At 39.6% G+C, this 25,185-nt stretch overlaps 2 protein-coding genes across 2 annotated transcripts in view; both read left to right on the top strand.

Moving 5' to 3' along the window:
• afg2a (AAA ATPase AFG2A) overlaps positions 1–10,204 on the top strand; it is a 195,670-nt gene extending 185,466 nt beyond the window's left edge. Inside the window, exon 17 of the mRNA XM_088344838.1 lies at positions 9,724–10,204. Coding sequence (XP_088200964.1) covers positions 9,724–9,927 — 204 coding nt within the window. The 3' untranslated portion in view covers positions 9,928–10,204. The remainder of the gene's footprint in view (positions 1–9,723) is intronic.
• A 6,031-nt stretch (positions 10,205–16,235) lies between these two features.
• Positions 16,236–21,864, top strand: spry1 (sprouty homolog 1, antagonist of FGF signaling (Drosophila)). Its single transcript, XM_088344836.1, has 2 exons — positions 16,236–16,873; positions 19,793–21,864. Exon 2 carries the CDS (start codon positions 19,848–19,850, stop codon positions 20,862–20,864), a length of 1,017 nt encoding a protein of 338 aa, XP_088200962.1. The 5' UTR covers positions 16,236–16,873; positions 19,793–19,847; the 3' UTR covers positions 20,865–21,864.
• The last annotated feature ends 3,321 nt before the right edge of the window (positions 21,865–25,185 follow it).

Here is a 25,185-nt window from a genome sequence, read left to right as displayed (position 1 = left end):
GTTTATTTTACGTAGCAACACATTTTGTGGAGCGCAATGATGCAGAGGTGGCAGACAGCATGTTAACTAGCTATAGGGTCAAGCAAAATGATGCAAAATGTTGCACAATAAATTGTGTTTTTATTGTTAACTTCCATGTTTTGGGTGATGTTTTATCGAATTAGATGCACTTCTAGGAATGATTTTTTTTTTTAATTCCTTAAGTTGAATGCACAATCAATACTTCTTAATTAATTTTTTGATTTGCAATATGTTTTTTTTGTCCTTTTTATGGTCTGTAAGTTTTAGAATCTGAGAGAATATGAAAACGGTTATCCACCTGCTATAGCACACTAATTCGATTTTTTTCTTTTTTATTATTTACATTTTTTTTCTTAATACAATTATTATTCAGCCCTGTTTTGAACTATTGACTTATTGCTGAACTGTATAACTTAAAAAAGGCAAAGAAGATGAAAAAAAATATAAAAGTGCATATTTATTTTTTCTACATATTTTGGTTATTTTACATGTTTTTCAATTAGAATGAAGCACAGCAGTTTTAAAAGAGGAAATATGTTTGTGTCCTGAACTAATGTGACGAGAAAAAATAGATTTTAAATTTTGAATATTTCGAATGTATTTTGACGGACAGAAAATAGATCAGAAATTTAAAAACAAGAAAATATTTAATTTCAATTGCAGGGATGAATAAAGTATCTATCTATCCATCTATCTATCTATCTATCTATCTATCTATCTATCTATCTATCTATCTATCTATCTATCTATCTATCTATCTATCTATCTATCTATCTATCTAATTTCATATTTTTAAGAGAAAGCATGATGCCCAAATCAGTGCACACATCTGCGTCAAGGTTGCTCTGTATAAAATGATGAATGTAAAATAAATGGAAAAAGAAAAAAAAGAAAACTGAGTCAGCAACATTTCAGCATTGTGACATGGGAGCGGAGTACTAGCAGGGGCGAGTGCATCAGGGGCATGCTTGCCCCAAAAGCGGTGCGCCTCCCAGCCATCGGGCCGACCCGATGCACAGCGACGGCTTTTCTGCTCGGATGCTCAACAGCAGCACGCACATTCCCTTTTCGAGCCGCCTTTGTGGCCCAAGTGCATGAGTGTGCGCTTGTGCACGATGGGCCGCAGTAAGCTGCACTTGTCGTTACGAAAAAGTTTTTGGAATGTGGGAGGAAACCGGAGTGCCCGGAGGAATCGCAAGCACGGGGAGAACATGCAAACTCCACACAGGAAGGTTCGAGCTCATGACCTCAGAACTGTGCCGCACACGCGCTAACCACTGCATCACCTGTTGCTGACTTAATTTGACTAATCATCTATGCTTAGCGCACGTCCCTCATTGTTCTTTGTTTATTTATCTTCATGGAGGATCCTTGCACTCGATTGTTTTCGTCCCCCTTTGCGCAAGGCATCCCGTTTCTGCGGGCTTGGCTTGTCCGTGTATACGGGTTGCATTGCAGAAAAAGGGGACAGAATCTATCGCATGCGGATCCTCCACAAAGAAAAAAAAAAGAAGAACCATTCTGGGTGGATGATGAAAAACTCACAGAGAGAGAGAAGCCCTCTTCCTCCTCACAAACAAAAAATGTCCTCACAAAAATTATGAAAATGTGTGTTTGCTTTGGGCTGGGTCCCTCAAATCAAGTTAATTTGTCGGGCTTGGGCTGGTTCAGGGCTCAACAACCGGAGGGAAGGTTAGATCCAGGCTAGATTTTTTAATCCTGATCTTACCACCTCTAGTTTGAAATGTAAAAATGCAAATTGGTAACAAGATAGGAGGACCAACGCTGACACCTGACAAGATGGCGGCCTTGTAAAGCGCTGAAAGAAAAACAGTTGAAAATATCGTTGACCACAATCGAAAAACATTGAATGCAACCAACAATATACAAATAACTTGCGTGGATGTTTCATTATAATTATGGTACTTCACTGAAATGTGATTTAAGCATTGCTGTTTTGCTCGAGTAACATTATCAAGAGCAAGGGTCTCCAATCCAGCGAACGCCGGCACCAGGTAGTCCTCTTGGAGCACCTGAATATAATTAACAAACTCCTTGCTGCATTTATTTCCATCTGCCTTATCTTCCTCTAGAACTGCTTATTTTCGGCCATCATTGCCTAACGTTTTTCTTTCCTACTCTTTGTATGTCTATGTCAAAACTAAATACATAAGACAGATGGCTAAAAGTGCTGACTCGTGACGGGGCAGATAAACGAGGCTTGCTTTTTACCATTTCTTTCATGGCTGCAAAGCAAATTGATTTTTCATTTCCGTGGCATGAAATATGTCTGCAATCTCTTAAAAGTCTAGATGCAGTGCTGCAGGCCAATACGCTTCCATCAGCTCCTGGCTTCGCTAACGCTAACAAGGGACAGGCTTAAACATCAAGTGGCTCTCAGTTGGGATATTTGCTGACTCAAGATTCAAAATGTTTGCCTGAAAGAGGGTGTACGGCGGGGATAAGTTTATAGTTTAGTCAACACTCAAAATAAGGTGAGAAGACCATCCATGGTTTCTGAACTTGCAAATAAAACAGGAGAGGACCGAAACAAACCCTCAGATGAGAAACTATTTCTAAAAGATCCTCCCTGAGCCCTTTACTTTTCATTTAATTCTCTAGTTTCCAAAATCCAGATCAGCCCCAACGAGTGTGGGTATCAAAGAACACCAACATGATTTTCCCATAATGACAATTATGTAAACAGTGCGTAATTGTCAGAATGATAAGCAGCGAGCCGAAAAAAAACTGACAACATTGCGCAATAATTATAGTCAAAATAACAAACAACCCTGGCATCCTCAACAAAGTCTCACATTCCACGGCCCCAGTCATCCTCTTTAATGCAGTGCACTCATCCTGTCCCATGTGCAGAAAAACACCCCCAAAGCATGATGCTACCACCCCCATGCCTCACAGTAGGGAACGTGTTCTTCAGATAGTACCCTTCATTCGTCTTCCTCCAAACATGCTTAGTGGAATTATTACCAAAAAGTTGTATTTTGGTCTCATCTGACCACAAAACCTTCTTCCCTGACTTATCTGTATCATCCAAATGGTCATATGCAAACTTAAGACGGGCCTTACATGTGCTAGTTTAAGCAGGGGAACCTTTCATGCCATGCATGATTTCCAATTATGACGTCTTATTTTATTACCTACAGTAACCTTGGAAACTGTGGTCCCAGATCTTTTCAGGTCATTGACCAACTCCTGTTGTGTAGTTCCGGGCTGATTCCTCACCTTTCTTAAAATCTTTGAGACCCCACGAGGTGATATCTTTCATGGGGCTCCACTCTGATTGAGATTGACCTTCATGTTTAGTTTCTTCCATTTTCTAATGATCGTTCCAACAGTGGACCTTTTTTCACCAAGTTGCTTGGCAAATGCTCCGTAGCCTTTTCCAGCCTTGTGCAGATGTACAATTTTGTCTCTCGTGTCTTTGGAAAGCTCTTTGGTCTTCGCCATGTTACAAGTTAAAGTCTTACTGATTGTATGGAGGAAGGTGTCTTCATGCAGCTAACAACCTCAAACACGTGCATCTGATTCAGGATGATACATGGAGTGCAGGTGGACTTCTAATGGGAGAATTAACAGGGCTTTCAGGGTCAGGATTCTAGATGATACACAGGTGTTCAAATACTTATTTGCAGCTGTATCACACAAAAAAATCGTGAAAAAATCATGCATTGTGATTTCTGGATTTTTCTTTTTAGTTTATCACTCATAAAGTAGACATGCACCTACGATGAAAATTTCAGACCCCTCCATGATTTGTAAGTGGGAGAAATAGCTTAATAGCAGGGTGTTTAAATACTTATTTTCTTCACTGTATATTCATACATACATACATATATATGTATACATTCTTAGAATCCAAACAAAAGCATTGTCAACACCCTTGCTTTCCTTGCAGGTGATAATGATTTAATTATCAGTGATATTTGTCAACTTTTTTCAGGCCACGACAAATAATTAGCATACAGTGTCTGAAATGTAGACAGGGAAAAACTGCCATTTCTCACATTTGTAATTCCCTGACTTTTTTTGGGAATCTTCAAATGACAAGCAGATACAAATAGTCCACGGACTTTATAGGTTCAGAGGTTGAGCAACTTGTTATATTGATTTTCCCATTTGGGTATTTTGCAGTGAGTAACTGGATCACTCAGTCCATACGTCCCATTTTTTTTGACGGGATGCACATTGCCTTGGTTGTTTGGAATGATTATTACTGACAGTTTACCGACCCCCCACAAATTTCTTTGATTGATGGGAAATCCTCGCTTGAAATGAACCCCGGCCGTGTGTGTTTACCCTTTGTAAATCATGTCGCTGGAAAGAGAAGACGAAGGGATGGGAGCGGGTGGATGTAGTGGGGGCGGAGGGGTACTAGACCTCACATCCTGACATCTGCAAAGCACCTGTCCTGAATGGGGTGTGCAATTGCTAGCTTGCCCTCAATGTATTCAAGAAGGAAAACTCAGCATATTTGAACCTCCTTGAAGCGTTCAACATTTAGCCGGGCGGGAGAAGTGGTCTTCAGTCAAATCCTTACTGGCCATCGAATTCGTTTTAATCATGTTCTAACGAAACTATGAAAATATATATCTGGCAACATATTTTAAGGATTTTTGTTGCTGCTTAATGTTGTTGCACTTCTTCTCGTTGCACTTTTGTTACGATGCACTATTCATTTTCATTCATAAACATTGCACGATTATTATAACTTAGGCCAGTCTCCTTTCCTTTCTTCTTTGTTTCACATCAACCTTCCTTTTAGTCATCATTCTTGCTATCCTCTTTTTTCCACTCAGTCGCTTTACTTTCACATCCTCTCACATTTAGTGACCCTATAACTCAGGTGTGCGAGACCTTTGGTCTCTTTGTTTTTGTATGTGTTTGTCTTGCTGTTGGTCAGCCCTCTCAAGGGATATGACCAGGATATATATATATATATATATATATATATATATATATATATATATATATATATATATATATATAGGTATGTGAACCGTCTCAAAGCACTACTTTGTAAATATTTCTGACCTCTTTATCTTGACAATCTCATTTATTTTTTTCTCAGTTTACCTTGGAGTGCCATGTATAATCTCTTTGCATTTATTGTTTTCACAATGGTGATTCAATCAATCCAATTCTAATATAACACCCAAGGCTCGCCTTGACCCATAAATGGTTGAAATAGTTTGTCATAGATTGAATGAGTTTCAATGTCCTGTTTAAAGAACGTTGTTTATTATTTAGCGCCTCCTAGTAGTAAATAAAAACTTAATTCATTAAAAATACCTATATTTATTTAAATAAAATGCAAAAATACACAAACTATCATATAAACTGGCAAAAGGCTAGTCAAAAAAAAAGAGACCAAAAAAATATTGCGGTTTGGTCACTTTGAGTATCCGTAGTTTGTAATCTTCCTTGTGCTTTGTAGCACTCATTTTTGGTTCCACTACACAATACAGTGACATCTAGTGGTCAAATGTTACAAAGTGTTCCTGAGTGCAGGCGAGGAATTCTTATTTGATGGCAGCTAATTCCGTTCATTTTGATAATTAATTCAATGTTTTTTCTTGTACTTTTGGAAAAAATATCACAAATTTGATAACTGCAGATAATTTTTCCCATTCAAGTATTAGTCAAGTTATATTTATTTGTTAAGCCCTTAATTACAAAAATCTCAAAGAGTTGCACAGAACGCCATTATATATACTTATTATTTTCTTCATTTAACTTTTTTATATGTAAAAGAAGAAAAAACAAATTAGTAATTTTGTTTTTTCATTACTTTTATTATTTTAATAGAATAAAATGAGAAACTGAAACTGAATACTGAATATGAACGTTTGGGAAAAAAGTAGCGGCTTATAGTCCGGAATTTACGGTAATATCTAAAGGATGTGGATGTCAAAGAACAGCAATGATTGGCCGATTGAGAAAATGGCGCAATAGTCAGAGCAACGAACAACAGTGATTCAGAAAAAGTACCTGGACTTCCATGAAATCTCCTTTGCACTTGTCTAATATTAACAAACTTATCACTGCCATTTTCAAGCATGCCAATAATTCTATCTGGAGTCCTTTGGGATTATGAGAGAGGACCTTAGAAATAAATTTCTTTCCTGCAAGAGTTCCGCGGACTTGCCGTGTCTGAAAGCTCCCCGTCTTAAATGCGTGTAATTCAAAGCAAAGAGGCCGTGTTTGCACTTTAGACACGGCCACATCCCAAATGTTGCCTCAACACATATTTGAGTGACAACGAGCTGCTTTGGAAGCAGACATAATCCTGTTAGATCAAGTCTGCCTTCAGAGGACCCCGGCGGAACGCTACGCTCTGGAGAAGATCCCGGATCAAGCCCCGGAAGTGCAATGCTAGCAATCAAAATGTTTTGGGGGGGACATACAGTAACCGAGATTGATAGTTTTGTTCACTCTTGAGGCTTTTTCTATCTGAAAGGTTGCTCATTGATTTAAAACTTTAAAATACCGTATTTTCCGCACTATAAGGCGCACCTAAAAGCCTTTAATTTTTTTTCAAAAGCTGACCATGCGCCTTATAATACAGTGCGCCTTATATATGGATCAATATTAAGTCGCAAAGTCTTGCAACTAAGGCAAGCAGCCGCCGACTAGATTTTCCCCCGAAGGCGAAGTAGTCCGCGGTGTATGCTGGGATTTATATACTGGCGTTTCATTCCCTAACCAATGTGTCAATCATCATTTGAATCAGTCACTATTGGCTAAAGTTATTCGGAGGTAAAGGGGGCGGATCCTTTTGATCACTTACAGCACAGGTGTCAAACAGGCGGCCCGCGGGCCAAATCAGGCCCGCTAAGGGATTGAAAGCGGCCCGCGAGACAACAACCAGAGAAGCGCAAGATAAAAACAAGCTGCAGGTTGAAATAGGTCAACTTGATGTTGCCAAAGCCAGGTGCCTCTCACAAAGACACTGTACTTGTATTTATTTCTCTCTCTCTCTCTCTCTCTCTCTCTCTCTCTCTCCTACTTTTCCACCCCTTTTCTCCCCCTCTGTCTCTGTCTCTCTTTTTCTATTATTTTGTCGCTCTTTCTCTTTCTATGTCTTTTAACCTATTTTGCTCTAACTTCCTTTTTTCCTTTTCTCTCTTATCTTTCTCTATTCATACCCTTCGCGCTTTCTTTTCTCTTTTCTCTCCTTCTGTCTTTCTATTTCTCTTTGGATTTCTTTCTTCCTCTCCCTTTCTTTTCCCTCTCTCTTATGACTTTTTATCTTTTGTTTCTCACGCTCTTTCCCTCTCTCTCTTTTTATTCATTTGTCCCGCCCTCTCTCCTTTTCCCCCCTCTTTCTCTTATTTCTTTCTCTTTTTTTCTTTCTCTTTCATCTACTATTCCGGCCCCCGACAGAATGTTTGTTCTATCGTGTGGCCCCCGAGTTAAAATGAGTTTGACACCCCTGATTTACAGGCTGGCATAGGCTAAAGGGGCGAAACAAAGTGAATCACACATTGGGTTCCACTACGGCATAGAGAAAACATTTTTTACTATTCTGTATTTGTAAATATTTTACTCTCCTGGATTTACTACACTCACGGTTGTAAGAAGACCATGGTTACGTATCATTATTGAACATGATGGCTGCAAGAGAACTTAGGTGAGCTATGCGGCTTTATATTTTCCCGGTATCTTGTTTTAGAACGATCTTGATGTTTCTGTGATGAGTCTATTTTTAAACTAAATTCAATTCAAAGTGTTTATTGTCATATGCACGGTAAGAACCCCGTTTCCCTGAACAATAAAATTCTTACTTTGCTGTCCACACAGTTGCCAGCAAAAAATAAAATGGAAACTAAGAAATGTTTGGCATTTCTTGAATCCCAAGACTTTAACCTTCCGAATGATATTTGGAACGATGCATTTGAGAGGTTGGTGACATTGTACAGACACTGTTTCCGTACATGTCTGAGACACGTATTTGCTTCTTTGCAAGCTTTCGGAATAATAAGGGGGTAATAAGTGTGACTGAACTATCTGACTGTTTTGTCGACGTTCCCATTGTAGCGCCTTATAATCCGGTGGGCCATATGTATGGAAAATATAGGACCAAAAACTATCTTTTGGGGGTGCGCCCTATAACCCGGTGCGCCTTATAGTGCTGAAAATACGGTAACATCTCCTATTCTAAGAACTGATTGTGTCAAATCTTTTTTTACGATTACAAAAGTTTAGTTTTTCCAAAATTTCCAATTATTTTTTTCCTCATTGTACTTCTATTCTACTGCAGGTAAAATGAAGGAAATATGCCATAAATTGATAGCTGATATGTTTAAACTTGAGTAGACATAGGTTGGCCTGGAGAGGGATGTGTGCCACCATGCTGTATTGCCGAGACATACCACAGGAAATGGTGCCCCTACGGCCCCAGTGGTTAAGGGATCCAAACATACACAAGCAGAGAAACTCAAAATAAGGAGTAAAGACATCAGTGGGATTTGAACTTGCAAAGAGGACAGGGAGAATAGTCTTTCGAAAGACCACCATGTTTTAAAGGCCCTCCCCTAAGACCCTCTTTTATTAATTCTCCTCAGTTACAAAAAGCAGATCTGCCCTAAAGGGTGTGGAAATCAAAGAATAGCATGATGTGAATTGTGCATAATCAGAACAACAAACTACAATGAGGTAAGATAGTAAAAATAATGGTTGCAGGTTAACAAAAAATCCAAGTGTTCAACGGCCACTTTACTTTTTACAACCTTTTTAAAAATACCCAAATCTCACCTTAAAAGGAAACCTACAGCTTTTGCCTCACCTAAAAGTAGCTGACATAATTGACCGCCATCTTGCTGCTACCAAAGAAAACAAATATCTCGCAAGAGGCTGGCCTGAAAAAAAAAAAGGAGAAAATGGTCCAGTTTGGTTACTTTGAGTATCCGTAGTTGGTATTCTTCCTTGTGCTTTGTTGCACTCGTTTTTGGTTGCACCACACAATCTAGGGACATATAGTGGTCAAATAATACACACTGTCCCTCTGATGTAATTCGAGCCCATTACAAATGATGTACCGCTTTATTATTGATTGATTGTTTGATTGGTTGGTTGGTTGGTTTGATTGATTGATTGATTGATTGATTGACTTTCATATTATTTCTTGGTGTGTTTTTTTTTTCTTTTTCAGATCAAATTTTGGGTATTGTGTTTTGTTTTTGTTTTTTTAGTTATTTTAGCAAAGTGGAATGTTATAATCAGCGTTTTTTTGGGGGGGTTTAAAATCCCTGAACCTCACCTAGACCTAGGGGTCGTGGCAGTCCCCAAGTAAATAGAGTTTGAGACCACTGGTATAAATCACACCCTCCTTTCTCTGTCTCCTTTTAAAGATGACATGTTAATCCAAAATTCCATCACTTAAATTGATAACAATTAAACTCAAGAAATTAGTATGCATTTTTTACCTTTGCAAAATTTCTGGAAAAAAATAAAAATAAATAAATAACATTAACCTATAAAAAATCAATTCTTACCTTTCCTCTTTTTCCTAGTTTTCACAAAAAATGTGGGTTGTATAGCACCACAGGGTCAATCTGCACTGCACGAGGATCCTGCATCACATTTTTCACATGCATTTTTTGCAGTGCGTCACTAGCTTCGATTGGCCCTCACAATGGGCTGCCCGTGTGACCGAGTGTGTTTGTCTGCTTCCTGTCCCAGATAACGGCCGTTTGCAGAGAGGCCGCCCTGCTGGCCCTGCAGGAGGACATGAAAGCCGAGCACGTGGACGCCAGGCACTTCCGGAGCGCCCTCGCCACCGTCAGGCCACGAATCCCCGCCACGCTCTTGCAGTCTTACGACGCATACCAGCAACGGCACGCCGGCACTGGAAACACTCTGCCTTCTATACCGCCTCCTTTCTGACCACACGCCGGATTTGAGTTTTCCCATTATGTAAAACACATTATCCAGCAGGCAAGCCTATGTCGACATCAACAATAGAAAGTCCAGCATCATTAATTCCTTTTTTTAGATTATTAATCGTGGGAGTGTGTGCACACAAGTATCATCATCATGGAAATTTAATGTGATATTTATCATATCAAGGAGCAATAAAAAACATATTTTTTATGGACTGAGAAAAATATCTTTTTTCAATACCTGTGTATTATTTGTTATTGCAACATCCATTGCAACCTGGTCATCCTGGAAGCGGGATTACCTCATCTGCGGTCCCTTCTCAAGATTTCTTCATTTTCCTCATGTTGAAGTTTTTCCTTGCCCTCATATAGGTTTTAGATCAGGGGATGGTGTCATAATAGTCTGTGGTTTGCAATAATATGCGGTCTGTGCAGCCCTTTGAGACTGCTTGTGATTAAGGGCTATACAAATAAACATGACTTGATTTAAGGTTTCTAGATTGCCACGGTCCATCCCTAAGAGGGAGAAAAACACGTCTTCCCATATTTGTAACCCGATTTCATAAGTGTGTAACACAAACTACCATAAATTCCGTACTACAGGCCGCATTTGATTAAGATCCACATGCGCAAATCTAGGGAAGAAACTCAATTTGATTTTTGCACAAGCTGCACCGGACTTTAAGCCAAAGGCTTAAATAACCATTAAAATTGATTAAATCCCGTAAATTATTAACGTTTAAAAACCAAAAATCAGCGGGGAAATGTCTAGTACAGAAAAGTAACACAATGTGCCGAGGTTGAGGTTGAGACACTTGTTTTCGGACTGTATCCGCAGCTGTCAATCGATATCAACTAGCGTAGCAGTCAAAATTATTTAAATTGGCATTAACATATATTCATGAGGTGGCACGGCAGGGCAGTGGTTAGAGCGTGCGTGGCACAGTTCTGAGGTCATGGGTTCAAATCCAGTTACCAGCCTTCCTGCTAACACAGTAGTCTGCCATCTTGCTGCTACAAGTACCCAAAAACCTCTAAAGGGTAGGGAAAAATATTGAGGAGTAAATTTTGGTCAATTTGAGTCTCTGTAGCTTGTATTCTACCTTGTGCTTTTTAGCATTAGTTTCAGTTGTACGACACCATATGGCGTCATCCATTTTTTAAAACTGCTGTCTGAGAACAGCGGGTGTTTTTAAGGCTTTTTGGGTGTAAAATCCGATCTGGCTCAAATTGAGTTTGAGAACCTTGTACTTGTGTCTTGGGCGTGTACAGCCTGGCGGCACCCATCCTTCTCCAGGTTACCAGTGGTAAGAGAAGCCTCCTGATCCTGAGATACAGCATCTTCATCATTTGGTCGCTGATTTTTTTACGCCTGAAACATCATCCCGCTCTTTAGCTAAACCAGATCCTAATTTACCTGGGAAAAACATTTGTTGTGAATTTTTGAGTAAGGCTGTTTTGTTCACATTCACATCATACAATTACTTGCGGCTTTGTTTAAAAACAAACTTTGTGGTGATGACGTTTCGACCTCTGCTCTGTAAAGGCATTAAAAGACTCTTGAGTTTCATATATTTTTGTAATTTCAAATTATTCATGTCTTTATTTTGATTTTTCAAACCATATTGTGAAAGGGACAAGGTATAATATTTAGTGCCTCTTTGTGGTAAACAAAACTTTAATTTGGTAAAAAAAAAAAAACGTTAATTAGAGTTTTAGGCAAAAATACATGAACTATTATACCAATGTTTGGAAAAATCATAGGTCAACAAATTTGTATTTCTTTTACATAGTGGAATCCCAACCTAGAAGTCGGCACCATGTTTGTTTGGCATCTTGCTGCTACCTAGACAATACACTGCCATCTAGTGGTCAAATGTTACATACTGGGACTTTGAGTTTTTACTTTACTGTATTTTTGGGGGGCAAAGACACATTAATTGGTGAAATAATTGGTCAGTTGGTAGGATTCCTTAACCACTAGGGTTGTTGGGACACCATTTCCTATGGTGTATTTCGGGCAAGTACAGCCTGGTGGCACCCATCCCTCTCCAGGGCAACAAATGTTTTCACCTGTACATTAAAATAAAGTGTGTGTTTACAAATTAGAACTGCTCAACTGTAATAAGTAAGCTATGTAGTGTTGGCAAGTTAAACGTTCGCCAAAGTACGGCTAGCGCCTATCACAAATGTGAGAGCGAAGGGATATTTGAACATTTTTGGACAAAGATTTACAGTGGCAAAAATTTGGTGCATACCTACTGAATGTGACATTTAGAGGTACAATATTGCACAGTGTCCCTATAAATATCATTAATATCTGAATCTTTTAATCAAAGGTGGTGTAACTTCTAAATATTCTACTTGCTAATGCCATCTTCTGGCTAAAATCATCATTCCTGTCAAACTGCTTAGCTCAGGGGGTAGAGTGCTCGTCTTGGGATCGATTCCCGGCTCCTCCGTGTTATATGTCAAAGTGTCCTTGGGCAAGACACTGAATCCCTAATGCCCCCAATAAGCAGGGTTGGGTAGGGTTACTTTAACTGGATTACTTTCAATTACTTTTGGATTACTCCAATACCAAATATGCTAATAAAAGACAAAAGAAACTAAATATGAATAAAATTATGACTCACAACACGTGGTAAGCTTTCTCTCCTGGCTTTGATCTCCAGCCAAACTAACATAAAATGCGACAGAAACAAAATGAAAATAAATCCAAACAGCTCGCCAACATCATTTTTGCCGTTCCATGTATTCCGTTACTCCCCAAGCCTACACAAAATTTAGTAATCTTATTCATATTTAGTTTCTTTTGTCTTTTATTAGCATATTTGGTATTGGAGTAATCCAAAAGTAATTGAAAGTAACCCAGTTAAAGTAACACTACCCAACCCTGCCAATAAGCAGGTCGGCGCCTTGCATGGCTGCATGGTCGCTATTGGTGTGTGAATGGGTAAGTGTGAAGCACATTGTAATGCGCTTTGGGAGGTATCATTGACTTGAAAAGCGCTTTATAAATGCAGACTACCATTTGTATAGCGTGTGCATGTATGTGTCTGTCTTGGACACGCACAAGTAAACATGTTTTCATCTTTTTTTGGGGGGGGGTAGGGTTTGCATTCGGACTGTATTAATTTACTTTGACCTTTTTTCCTCGTAGAATAAAAAAACCTTTATCGTGCACCTGAAATCCCCTCTCCCCCACCACCTGTCTACTGTCCTCCAGGCTAATGTGTTCCATGTATGGAACACTGGTGATCAGAGTAAAATAAAAGCAGATTGGTTCTGTGAAAAAATATGTAAATGCTCTTTGAACTAATTGCTAACACATACCTAGTGGAGACAATATTTAGTTTTAAACGTTGTAAGGGGACCTCAAATTACGCACACCACCTCTAAATTATTATATCAAATTTCCCAGGATAATTTTCTACATGTGTTATATGATTAAAAACACAACACGATCACACAAAGTGTGAATCAGTCCAACGTGTCCTCCATTTTGTTTGTGGTCCACGCATCGTTTCCGGCCATCTGTCGTTTTCTTTAAAATCAGCAACTGTGACTTCATCAGTCACAAAACGTGCTCCAAACTCTCCCCCTCTGTCTTTTATGTACCCTTTTTGTGACAGTCTCTCCGCTTAGCGTCGCGTCGTGCCCTCCTGTATAGATTGTCCCATTTCAATGGCGGCCTCATTGACTTTGTATTGAATTTCCGGATGTGGCGCATCCGCCGCACCAATCAAAGCAGACAGTCGGGGACACGGGTGGGGGAGGGGCCAATTGAGCTGAGGGAGCGCGCGTGTGCGCGTGTACGTGGGTCAGGGCTTTTCCGGCTCACCCCTCCCACTCCCGTTTCTTCTTTTTTAAGGTGGACCGGAATTTATATGAGCAACAGGCGTTCCACAAATAACCCACCCCTAAACATTGACCTTAACTAATTAAATTCGATGTAAATGTTCCATGTATTTGAGTTACTTTAGAGTTAAATATTGCATTTAATGCAACGCTTAAAAATGAAGTTTTGAGAAATTACATAGAATAATTTAGTCGTGTTAAATAGAATTGAGATAATCCAGGTTTCCCTCATAAAGCTTGTGTGCTCTTTTTAATCAACAAATATAAACTTTAGCTGATCTTTCACGTAATTTTCATTTTCATATAACCGCACCAGGTAATGAGAATGCTTTACACATGTTCAAAATCTCGTAAAAGCAGTAAAAATAATGTGTAAAACAATGGCAAGTGCGCCCCCATATTCCATTAAAAAAAAAACTTTAAGTGATCTATAATATACATTTTTTTAAGGCGGACTAAATGTGATTAACGCTCCATTGACCTAAGTTCAAAATTACCCACCACCTAATTGTTAAAACGCCAGAAAAAAAAAATTCCAAAAATATTTTTTTTTTAACATTTATGACGACTAAGATTGGTCCCAAAAGTAGAAAAGCTGAAATGTTGATTTTATTCACATTTCCATGTAATTTGTACTAAGATGTCCTTAAAAACTAGGTCAACAGGACTATTAAAAGTTTGGTACAGTATTAAAGTAATATGAAAACATATTCATACAAATCTGCAGTCTTTTTCCCGTTTTTCAGTTGTAAAAGTAGTCACCTTTATTAAATAAATATCTCCACTTTAATTGAATCACTTCAACCATCTTTCTTAAAGGGACCGTGTGTGTTATTTAAACACTATGTGTCTGATAGAGCAGAGGTCGGCAACCGCCAGGCCATGTACTGATACCGGTCCGTGGGTTGTTTGGTACTGGGCCGAACAAAGAGAAAGAAAAAAATTACCTTGTTTTTTCCTCATACGGTTTGTGAGTACACATTTTTTCAAGTAACAAAACTTTAAGGTGTAAGTTAAGCATTGTACGGCTTTTGGGCAAGGATTGATAAGTCGACCTATTTGGCTCAGCATTGGACGATATATATATATATATATATATATATATATATATATATATATATATATATATATATATATATATATATATATATATATATATATATATATATATATATATATATATATATATATATCCCTGCGACCTTAATAAGGATATGCGGTACAGCTAATGAGATGAGATGAGATATATGTATATTATATATATATATATATATCTCATCTCATCTCATTAGCCTTACCGCTTATCCTCATTAGGGTCGCGGGGAGGCTGGAGCCCATCCCAGCCATCTCCGGGCAGTGGGCAGGGGACACCCTAAACTGTTTGCCAGCCAATCGCAGGGCACACAGTGACAGACAACTCATTCGCTCATTCACACCTAGGGACAATTTGGACCGGCCAATTCACCTGAAATGCATGTTTTTGGAACGTGGGAGGAAACCGGAGTGCCCGGAGAAAACCCACGCAAGCACGGGGAGAACATACAAACTCCGCACAGGAAGTCTGGAGCTGGATTTGAACCCACGACAGGTTCCCATGACATGAACTGTGCCGCACAATATATATATATATATATATATATATATATATATATATATATATATATATATATATATATATATATATATATATATATATATATATATATTATATGTACAGATCCTCACTGGTAGCAGACAACAAAGCCATTGTGGATTGCTAATATTGGCTGCTAATATTGGGATCAAGAGGTCACAGGTTCGATTCCCAGCTTGTATGTCAAAGTGTCCTTTAGCAAGACACTAAATCCCTAATGCCCCCAATAAGCAGGTAGGCGCCTTGCATGGCTGACTCACTATTGGTGTGTGAGTGTGTGTCTGAATGGGTAAGTGTGAAGCTCATTGTAAAGCGCTTTGGGAGGTCTTCATTGACTTGAAAAAGCGCTATATATATTCTACATAGTCTGTCTTGCTGTGGGTAAATAGGTGCCATATTGTGTTATCGTGTTGATTGTGGTCTCATAATTGGCCGAGCAGTTGACTGGTATGCATATGTGATTTACAAAATGTATTAAATTCACTTTTGTCTTTTTCCTAAATCGCATGTGTTTATTTTAAAATGTAGGACTGCAACAAATTAATAAAGTTAAAGGAAAGTACTACTCTTTTTTAGGTGACACATCAGATGTTCCTGTTTTTTAATCCAAACTGACCAGAAATACATACAAGGGATGAGTAACGCTGACTTTTGCTAGGGTCACCTGGAAACACGTTTTTACAACATGTTCCAGTACAAAAAGTTCCCTGATGAGTCCTCCTAACTCTAAATGACAAAAGCACTCAAGGAAGTGGCGCGTGTTTATGTTGATCACAGTGCGTCACTTGATTATTCACCAAAAAGACACAAGAACGGAAACAGCCCTCCGGTCCGGTCCGCCCAGGTCCGTCCGGTCCACCTTAACGGGTTTTGAACACATCTGCCCAATGAATCAGGAGCGGATGCGATGTATCCTTTTTCAGGGGCCTCAATGGCCAAGTGGGAGGGGCCACTCCCTGCAGCAAACACTGCGGGGGCCCCCCGTCCTCATTCATTCACAGCTCACAACCAAGCGAGAAGGGAAGTGGGCTGGCGAGCCCAAGCCAAACCTTGACGAAGCCTGCAGGAGCACACGCTTTTTGGATCTAGATTCCATTCTCCTTTTGAACGCTCGGTCTCACTTTTCTCCCTTCTGCGCTCACTTCCACGCACGGATTTCCACTCAGGACTGGCCGGAGATCGGCCCGCCTCTTGCCCGTGTAGAAAAAAAAAGTGCGCAACCGGACAAGGTTTTGGATTTACTCGCTTTTCCTCCATTCTTTTGTGTTTACACACGGGACGGGAACTTTCGCATAAAAAAGAAGGAATTAACGAGGATTCGCGGACTTGGATTAGCAGGCTGTGAATGCTGCGTGTGCGTGGTGTGGCGTGGGGGAGACTACGCGCTTCGTTTCTGGATGGATTCTCGCTAAACTGCTTGCTTTATGGATTCCAGCCGACGGACGCACGCATATAGGTAAATATTCGCCTTTGTGCACGTTATACACATAAAGGCACATTCGAAAATACATTTCGAACGTTGCGCGTGACTTTGCGACACGCGTAAAGACATTAAAGTCAGCCAGAAGCGAGTTTTTCCCTTTCCTCGGCGGTGGTTCCACGCGTGGATGCATGCGTCCTTCTGCGGCTTTTGCATGGGACAAACACCCATCCCCCCTGCCCCAACCGTAACGGCGCTTGTTTTCATTCATAACTTTAGCGATTTGCACGCAACATTTGTCATAAACACGCAATATGCGCGTTCAAGATTGTCTTTACTGTCAGTAACAGTAAATTATGTTTTCTTTGCAACACCGGTTTACAGTATTTAGGTAAGAACTTTAAATCAAGGATACGATCCCATAAAATATGCCATAGAAAAGGTAAATGTTATATACATGTAGTCTGTACTTGTAATATAAAGGTGCGGCTGAGTAAAAAAGTGCGTTGTTCTGTGTCTCCCATGCAGTTTGATTTTCCAATATTAGAACACAGGTTTGTTTGAAACTAATAAAACGCGAGTGTAGTTTATGGGTGGGAAAATACAGAGCGTGGGCTGTTTGACAAATATCAAAATATTTAGTCTTTAACAAGTATTTTTTCCCCATATGTAACGATTTTGTGTCTTTTGCTTGCAAAAAAAATGCGTAAACTTTGTTTTTTACATGTTGTGTTACATTTTTAAGTTTTTCAGAACTTGTATCGACCTTCAAATATTGGTTAAAAAAACTAAGTGCGCGTGTTCATTGGTGGGAAAAATAGGGAGCGTGGGCCATTTGACCCATGTCAAAAGTGTTCGTATTTTATGAACATTTTTCCCATATGTGACTGTTTTTTTTCGCTTACATAGTTGTGTAACTGGGTTTTAATGTGCTCTTTGAAATTGCCAAGTGTTGTTTTAGGGATCAGATTGACCTTGAGGCTTTTTTTTGTTTTGTTTTCTCTTCATTCCCCACACTTTTATTTTTCACTAGGGGTGCGAAAGAGAATAACTGCTGTCTTCATTTTGCGGCGCTTTTGCAACTTGCATGCGACCCTTGCAACGTTTGGCATAAAACATACCCAAAAACGCAGTAATGACATAAGGTGTTTGATGCGCAAATATTTAAACACAGTTGTGTTCAAAATGAAGAGAAAATGCATGTTTGGGTGCGGAAAATAAAGAGCATTGGTCATTTGACAAATGTCAAAATTGCAACAGAGAAAACTCAACATACTTTCCAAAGTTTTCGTGTCCGTCATGTATTTCAGTTGTCATAAACTGTGTTTCTGTACGAGTTCTGTGACATTTTCAAGTTTTTTTCAGAACTTGTATTGACCTTGAGGCTTTTTTTGCTTTTGTTTTTTTCCTTCATTTCCTCCCAGCCCCTTTTTTCCAGTGGGGGTACGTGCAAGAATACTAAGCAAGGCGGCTCATTTAGTCGCTGCCCTCATTTCGCAGCCGCGCTTGCATTTAAATGTTAACTAGTCATAGAGATGTAAATGAGCGAGGGGAAGTGTTTGCTAGCGGGCCCCCGGTTGGACTTTTTGCAATGCGTGCGTATTGAGAAGGGGGGGATTGTTGTTTCTTAGTCGATTTCTGGTGACCGAAAACGTAGTATTGTAGTTGTAGATGGATTCCCACAAGGGAACTGTTCCTGTTCATGCTCCACAGTGAAACCAAAAAGCAAATCGGGCATCTTGAATTGCTAAATGGAATAGAGGTCACAACTCCAGTGTGGTCTGAACTAAACGTTTATTATGGCCAGTTCTACCATTTCCGTTCCACTAAATCGTTTTAATAAGCAGGAGTGAGTCTAAGACGGGAATTTATTACCAGCTGCAGTTGTTGGGGCCCTCGTGTACACTTAACAAAAGGTAGAAAGTACAGAGTGATTGCTAACATTTTTCCAAGTTACAACACAATGGCCACACAAACAACGTGCTTATATGTATCCACACTAACTCTCTAAAAATCCTTCCTAACGTTTTTGTGTCTTTCTTTTGCGTAGAGTTGTTTAAACGTTGAGTGTTCTGTAAAATTAGTTCAACGCCTTTCAAGGTTTTACTATTTCCCCACTGAACAGTTTGCTTTTTTTTTTAAACTGTGCTTTTCTTGATCAAAACAAACTAAGTATAAAGATTTAGTTAAATAAACCAACCTTCATTATTGTGTACACATATAAACACTTTTCTTGTATGTATTTTTTATTTTGTATAACATTGTGTATTTTTAAGATAGCTTTTGGGGTGGGGCTTAATTGACACAATCTCCAATGTCCTAAAAGGGGTACACAGCAACGTCCTCTGTATTGGAACAATACTAGTAAAGTATAAAGGTTTATTTAAAAAGAAAAAGTAAACGTATGAAGTGTTATATTAAAGCTCATTAGTGTGTGCACCAATAAAAACTTTTCTTGTATCTATTATTTGATTAGCATCACATTGTATATTTGTAAAATCAGCCTTTTGGGTTTGGGGCAGGATTGAATCATTTACGAATTATAATGTATTTACACAGCAAGATCGTCAGTGTTAATTAATACTAAAAAAGCTTAATTCACACCCTTTATTTTAACAAGTCCTCCACTGTTTGGAGTTGAAAATTAATAGTCTCAAGTATAAAATGGAACACTACGGAAATTGTAGGATTAACCCTCGTTGGTGTGGGCATACAGAAACACTTTATAGTGGTAATCTAACACGGGTAATTTTGCTGTGAAAAGATATGTTTAGCAAAGGATGTAGGCAATTTTTAGCTGTGGTTGCTGGTGATCATTTCATGGTCCTAAAATTAGTTTTTGCTGTTTCCTTAAGAGAAGGACCGTATGGGTCAAGCAGACTGGAAAAGCTACTTAAGCCCCCTGTCATACTTGTCAAACGAACTCAAAGTGACCGATTGCTCCCGTCTGCGCAGGTTTTCCGATGCATGCCAAGTCCACGGTGAATGTCGGAAGTGGTGATCCCCCCAGATGGAGCTCCAAAGTCAACATGGCCCCGGCGGTTCATTAGTGGTGATCCAGCAGCCCTCCCTCGAGAGCCGCCAGAGGTCGGATTACGAGCGGGAGTTCCAGCATGCCGCCATCCTCTCCCTGGACCAGATCAAGGCCATCCGCTCCAGCAACGAATACACGGAAGGGCCGTCCGTGGCAGGAGCTCGACGCCCGCCTGCGCCCCGCATGCCGCCTCGGCCCCATGAAAAACAAGAGAGGACTCATGAGGTCATTCTGGTCAATGTGAACAACAACTATGAGCACCGACCCTCGGGCGGCCACCATTGGGGCGGTAGTGTTCGGGTACCGGTTCTGAGCCGCTCCACCAGCACAGGCAGTGCGGCCAGTTCAGGGAGCAACAGCAGCGCTTCCTCCGAGCAGGGACTCCTAGCGCGCTCGCCGCCTGCCCGGCCAGGTTGCAACCCGCGTCCCGTCCGGACTCAGCCAAAGGCCAATGGGCCAGCGGTGGTCATCCAGCAGGTCCCGCTCAAGAGCAAGTCGGACTTTTCGGGCCTCGCCAAAGTTGGGGCTCCACCTCCTGAGGGTGCTGCCGTCGCAGGCGGGCACCAGTTCATCTGCGAGCGTTGCGGAAAATGCAAGTGCGGCGAGTGCACAGCGCCCCGCAGCTTACCCTCGTGCCTGGCTTGCAACGGGCAGTGCTTGTGCTCGGCAGAGAGCGCCCTTGAGCACGGCACTTGCATGTGTCTGGTCAAGGGCATTTTCTACCACTGCTCCAACGACGACGAGGGGGACTCTTGTGCCGACCACCCCTGCTCGCCGTCGCACTCGCACTGCTGCTCGCGCTTCCTGTGCATGGGTTTAATGTCGGTACTCTTCCCCTGCCTGCTGTGCTACCCGCCGGTTAAGGGCTGCCTCAAGGCCTGCCAGGGATGTTACGACCGGGTGCGAAGGCCCGGCTGCCGGTGCAAGAACTCCAACACTGTGTACTGCAAACTGGAGAGCTGGGCCCAGCAGAACCAGGAGAAACCCTCCTGATCGAACCCCAAACGTTCTCGTGAAAATTTCGCAACGGACGATAAGGACAGCGATGAAACCTAGCAAGCACCTCCCGCGTCTTCCCTCGAAGAAAAACCACTCGATTTGAAAAGTTCTGTTTCTCGTTCGAGATTGTGTTTTTACACACCAGTGTTTGCCTTAACCGCTCTCGTGTCTTTCCTGGAGTGTCTTCTCTGATTTCCGGACCGTTTTACTTCTGTTTTATTTCCTGTGAAGGAGTAACTTTTCAGAGCAGGGTTTCTCAGACTAAACACCCCCATGGAAATATTTTTACTCTTGTAAACTCAAACCAAACATATGCAAAAGTATGCAATTCCAGTTTATGGACCACCCTTTAAAAATGGTTTCATTCTTTGCTCCTTACCCTCAATTTAGAGAAACCTTGCTTGTTTTTGTTCACGCTTTTCTCAAACTGACACCTCATGCAGATGTCTTCTCAATACATGATTAAGTACAAAAGATCGCAACTTCACATTCTTGGCGCTCCTCCATTAGTTTGAGAAACCCTGCTTCTTATTAGGGCAATGATGTAGCTGTTACCTGCAGGTATCCTTTTTGTTTGTTTGTTCGTTTTTGATTTACCGGTTGCTAGACACTAAAAACCTCCCACATGCTTATGTTGCATTAACACAAGCACATCCATCTCATAGTATTTGTTTTTCCCGTTCTTTTATCCACATGGAATATGTTTCTCTTCCCCTTCATGCTTTCCTTTACATTGTATGCTAAAAAAAGAGGAATTCTGGCTATTTTGGTTAAGAAAATCTGTTAAAATGGTTGTTGTTCTTGTACAAAAAAATATTTATTATGTGAAGCTCTATTATTTTATGATATTTATTGCAAGAGACAGTCTTAAATTTTACTCATGTCAATATAACAAAATATCAAATACTTACTGAGAAAAAATTAAAAGGGTGGCACAAAAGAAAACTATGTTAACTTTAATGCAGAAAATATATTAATTAATGAAAACAAACAAGCGTTTGTCTGTTTTTTTTTTGCTTCCTGGGTGTGTGTTGATGGATTACTTTTTATTTTCTCCGCAGTGAGTGTGAGACTCTTGCAGCACCAATGATATTAAGGAAGAGCGGGCGGAAAGCAATTGGACTAGTTCTAGGTTTGATGTGTGGTAAAATTAATAGAATCAACACCAGAGTCAGAATATTCTGAACAAAAGCCAGCAATTTATTAAACATTGGACAAGACAGTAGGCAACATATAACACAAATTAAAGTACAAAACACTCTTGTTTAGTTTAAGGTGTTAGATGAAAAATCCAGGATGATATGATATTGGTTTACTAACCCTGTTTTACTTCTATTTCAGTTTAATGACTGTTTTCCTACTGAAATTTCAGTTGATAAGGCCATCATTAGTATCTATGTATTTTTATGCACACCAATAGATTATAGAATCTACCTATATCTATATTTGTATTCAAATTTCTTCTTCAAATTCAAAGGAATGACAAAAGGGTTCATCAGATAATCAAAGAAGACTATTCCAAAGTTTTACAATTCAGGGAATGACAAATCTATGGGTATTGCTGGTTTCACAAAGTCAAGATCCAGAGAATGATCCAATTCATACTGCGACCTTGATGCAGAGCTCTATGGTGAATTGGATCCTGGCTGCATTCTTGGTCCAGGGTAGCTCGCCACTCGGCTCACCAAGGATTCAAATCATCCAAGGAATTGAAAAGTTTTCCCAGCTGGTAAACTAAACATGGCCCAAAAAAGAAATATATTCAAGTTTTGTTTTGTATTTTTGTTTGAATAACTTGTAAATTTACAGATAAATTACGCAAGTCAATTAACAATTTAAACATAATCAACAGAGACATCAAATAATACAAATATTTTATTTAAATGTTATAATCTGTTACCATAAGCAATGTTTCATAAGTCCATCAAAACGTCCTTTTAATACTACAAAGAGAAACTGAAACAAAACTTGTCTAGATGGGGTTTTTCATCCATTATGAATCACACTGTTACTGGTTGGAGTCAAAAAGAAAAAAAGAGATTTTGTTTTTCCAACCAATTTCTTGCTAACAATTCTGATTGATAATCTCAGATCCTTTCGGTCACCTACACTAGCATGTGTGTTCTGCCCGCATCGAGCAATGACGAAAAACACGGATCTTGCTATAGAATAACAAATTGTTTATCGTGTTAAATTTATTTATCGCGATAATTTAGCTTTATGATCAACGATGTGTTTCCTGTCAAATATTGATATTTTATCTAAATATTGAATTATCCATTTTTTTCTGACTTTAACAGGGGTTTCACACTCTCAACAAACACCTCTCCCCCACATCCCCCACAGGATGTAGCTCAGCAAGCCAGTGCAAGACCCCCGCAATCGGATTCCCGAACTTCCAAGCACTCTTCGCATTGCGTGCATGTGCATTAGCAGGCCACCTGTTCAAAGATAATAAAATTGGTGGGCATCAATGGTGAGCTTTTACGGTGTAGTTCCTGCACTTACAGAAAACTCCGACCCCCCCGACCCATTTGTGTCATGCATTTTTTTTCATGTGTATGCGGCTGCGTGTCAGGCGAATTTATCACTTGGGAAGTCTGCTGACACCCAACCCCCATCCCACTCCGAGGGGATGAGGTCATCGTTTTAAAAGTGGGTCGGACAAACCAGGAAGTCTTAAGATGAGTCCTCGTAAAAGTTAGCCTGATAAGAAGGCCAGGAGGGTAAACACAGGAACAAAAGCCACTATCAGGTTACATACAGTCTCTGCATTTTGCCTTTGTCAGCACTTCAGGTGGGATAAGACCTGGGGTTGGCAACCCAAAATGTTGATAGAGCCATAGTAGACAGAAAAGAAACTTGTGTTTGGAGCCAGAAACCATTAAAAGCTTCACATAAGCCTTATAAGAAGGGCAACACATACTGTGTATACAGGCTGTTTTAAGAGTCTTGGGCACATTTTGACACTGAATAATTTGGAAACCTCTAAGGAAATAAAAACATCTAGTAAATTCAGAAAGCTTTTAATCTCAATTTTTACATGAAATGTTCAATGTGAGCACCATTGGACACATGACACATCAAGCTGATAGTCAATTTTTTGCTAAGCGTGTCCCAGAATTTCAATGAAATTAAAAATGGAGATGAAAAATAATGAAATGAAAAATAACAGCTTGTTTTCAGATAATCAATGTATTTTGGAACAGGGGGCGCTTTCACCTATCTCCACAAAAATCAAGCGCATGGTGTGAGTTTTGGAAAGCTAGGTGGCCAGGACATAAGATCTTCTTGAGTTGAGGGGCGTCTCTTTCTTTTAGCTGGGCATAAGCACCCATTCATCATGAATTTACCGTGCCATATCACTAGGGACTTTCTCTCTGGTGACTCCTTTCAGAATTTTCTGGAAAATGCATGTTAAACAAAAGTCCATAATTCTGTTTAAGCAAATTCATGCACACAAAACGCCTTTTCTGGTTGAGTGAACATCAATAACAGGTCTGAAAAGTAATACAATCAATAGCCTTACAAAAAACGTTATGTAATTAGCTTTAAAATGGCATAGATGCGGGGACTTCAAATGTGTTTTTGGAAAACCATGTTTATACTATTCATATCTACGTAAATTGGATAACGTAAAGAATGTTTGTCTTCCTACAGAAACAATATCATTTTTCATTATCAAACATTTTTGAAAAAGTGCCGGTGAGCCTCAAGGGAGCGCCAAAGAGGCACTTGATGCTGACCCCTGGATTAGGAAAAGTTCTCGGAAAAACAAAAAAAATATGTTTTGACATAAGTTGTAATATATTGCATAGGCAAAGCCATGTACAGTGGATTGATTTTTAAACTTTTCGAGCAAAGGCATACTTTTTCATAAAAAAAAAAATAAAAAAAAATCAGGCACACTGTCAAAAAGGTTTAAAATATGATTGCAGCACCAGTTTCATGTTTTTCTTTCAAAGGGACATTGTGTTTTGTTTAGGGCCTTCTAGTGGTCAAAAAAACTACATTGATTTGAATTATAAGCAAAAAATACATGAACTAACATACATTTCTTTGAATACTCCTAAATCAAGAAATTTTCATTAATTTTACTTAACATGAGGCGTACGTAGTTCGCCATCTGGCTGCTACGCGTACCCACAAAACTAAAGACCTTGGGAAAAGCTGGGCAAATAATTGAAATTATGCAAAATATTTTTAATTTATTCCATTTGTCTTACCATTTTTTTCGTGGGCTATATAAAACATCTTCATCAAATAAAATAAGTCATTAAATATGTGTCCATTTAATACCCCATGAGCAAATATT

The sequence above is a fragment of the Urocampus carinirostris genome, chromosome 9 (assembly GCF_059441175.1).
Source record: "Urocampus carinirostris isolate Australia breed hairy pipefish chromosome 9, RoL_Ucar_1.0, whole genome shotgun sequence".
Taxonomy (NCBI): domain Eukaryota; kingdom Metazoa; phylum Chordata; class Actinopteri; order Syngnathiformes; family Syngnathidae; genus Urocampus; species Urocampus carinirostris.
Note: the sequence above shows the minus strand (reverse complement) of the source record. Positions and strands in the feature narration are given on the sequence as shown.

Excerpts from the sequence above, each read along its gene's own strand:
- spry1 (XM_088344836.1), top strand. The coding sequence starts at position 19,848 with ATGGAGCTCCAAAGTCAACATGGCCCCGGCGGTTCATTAGTGGTGATC.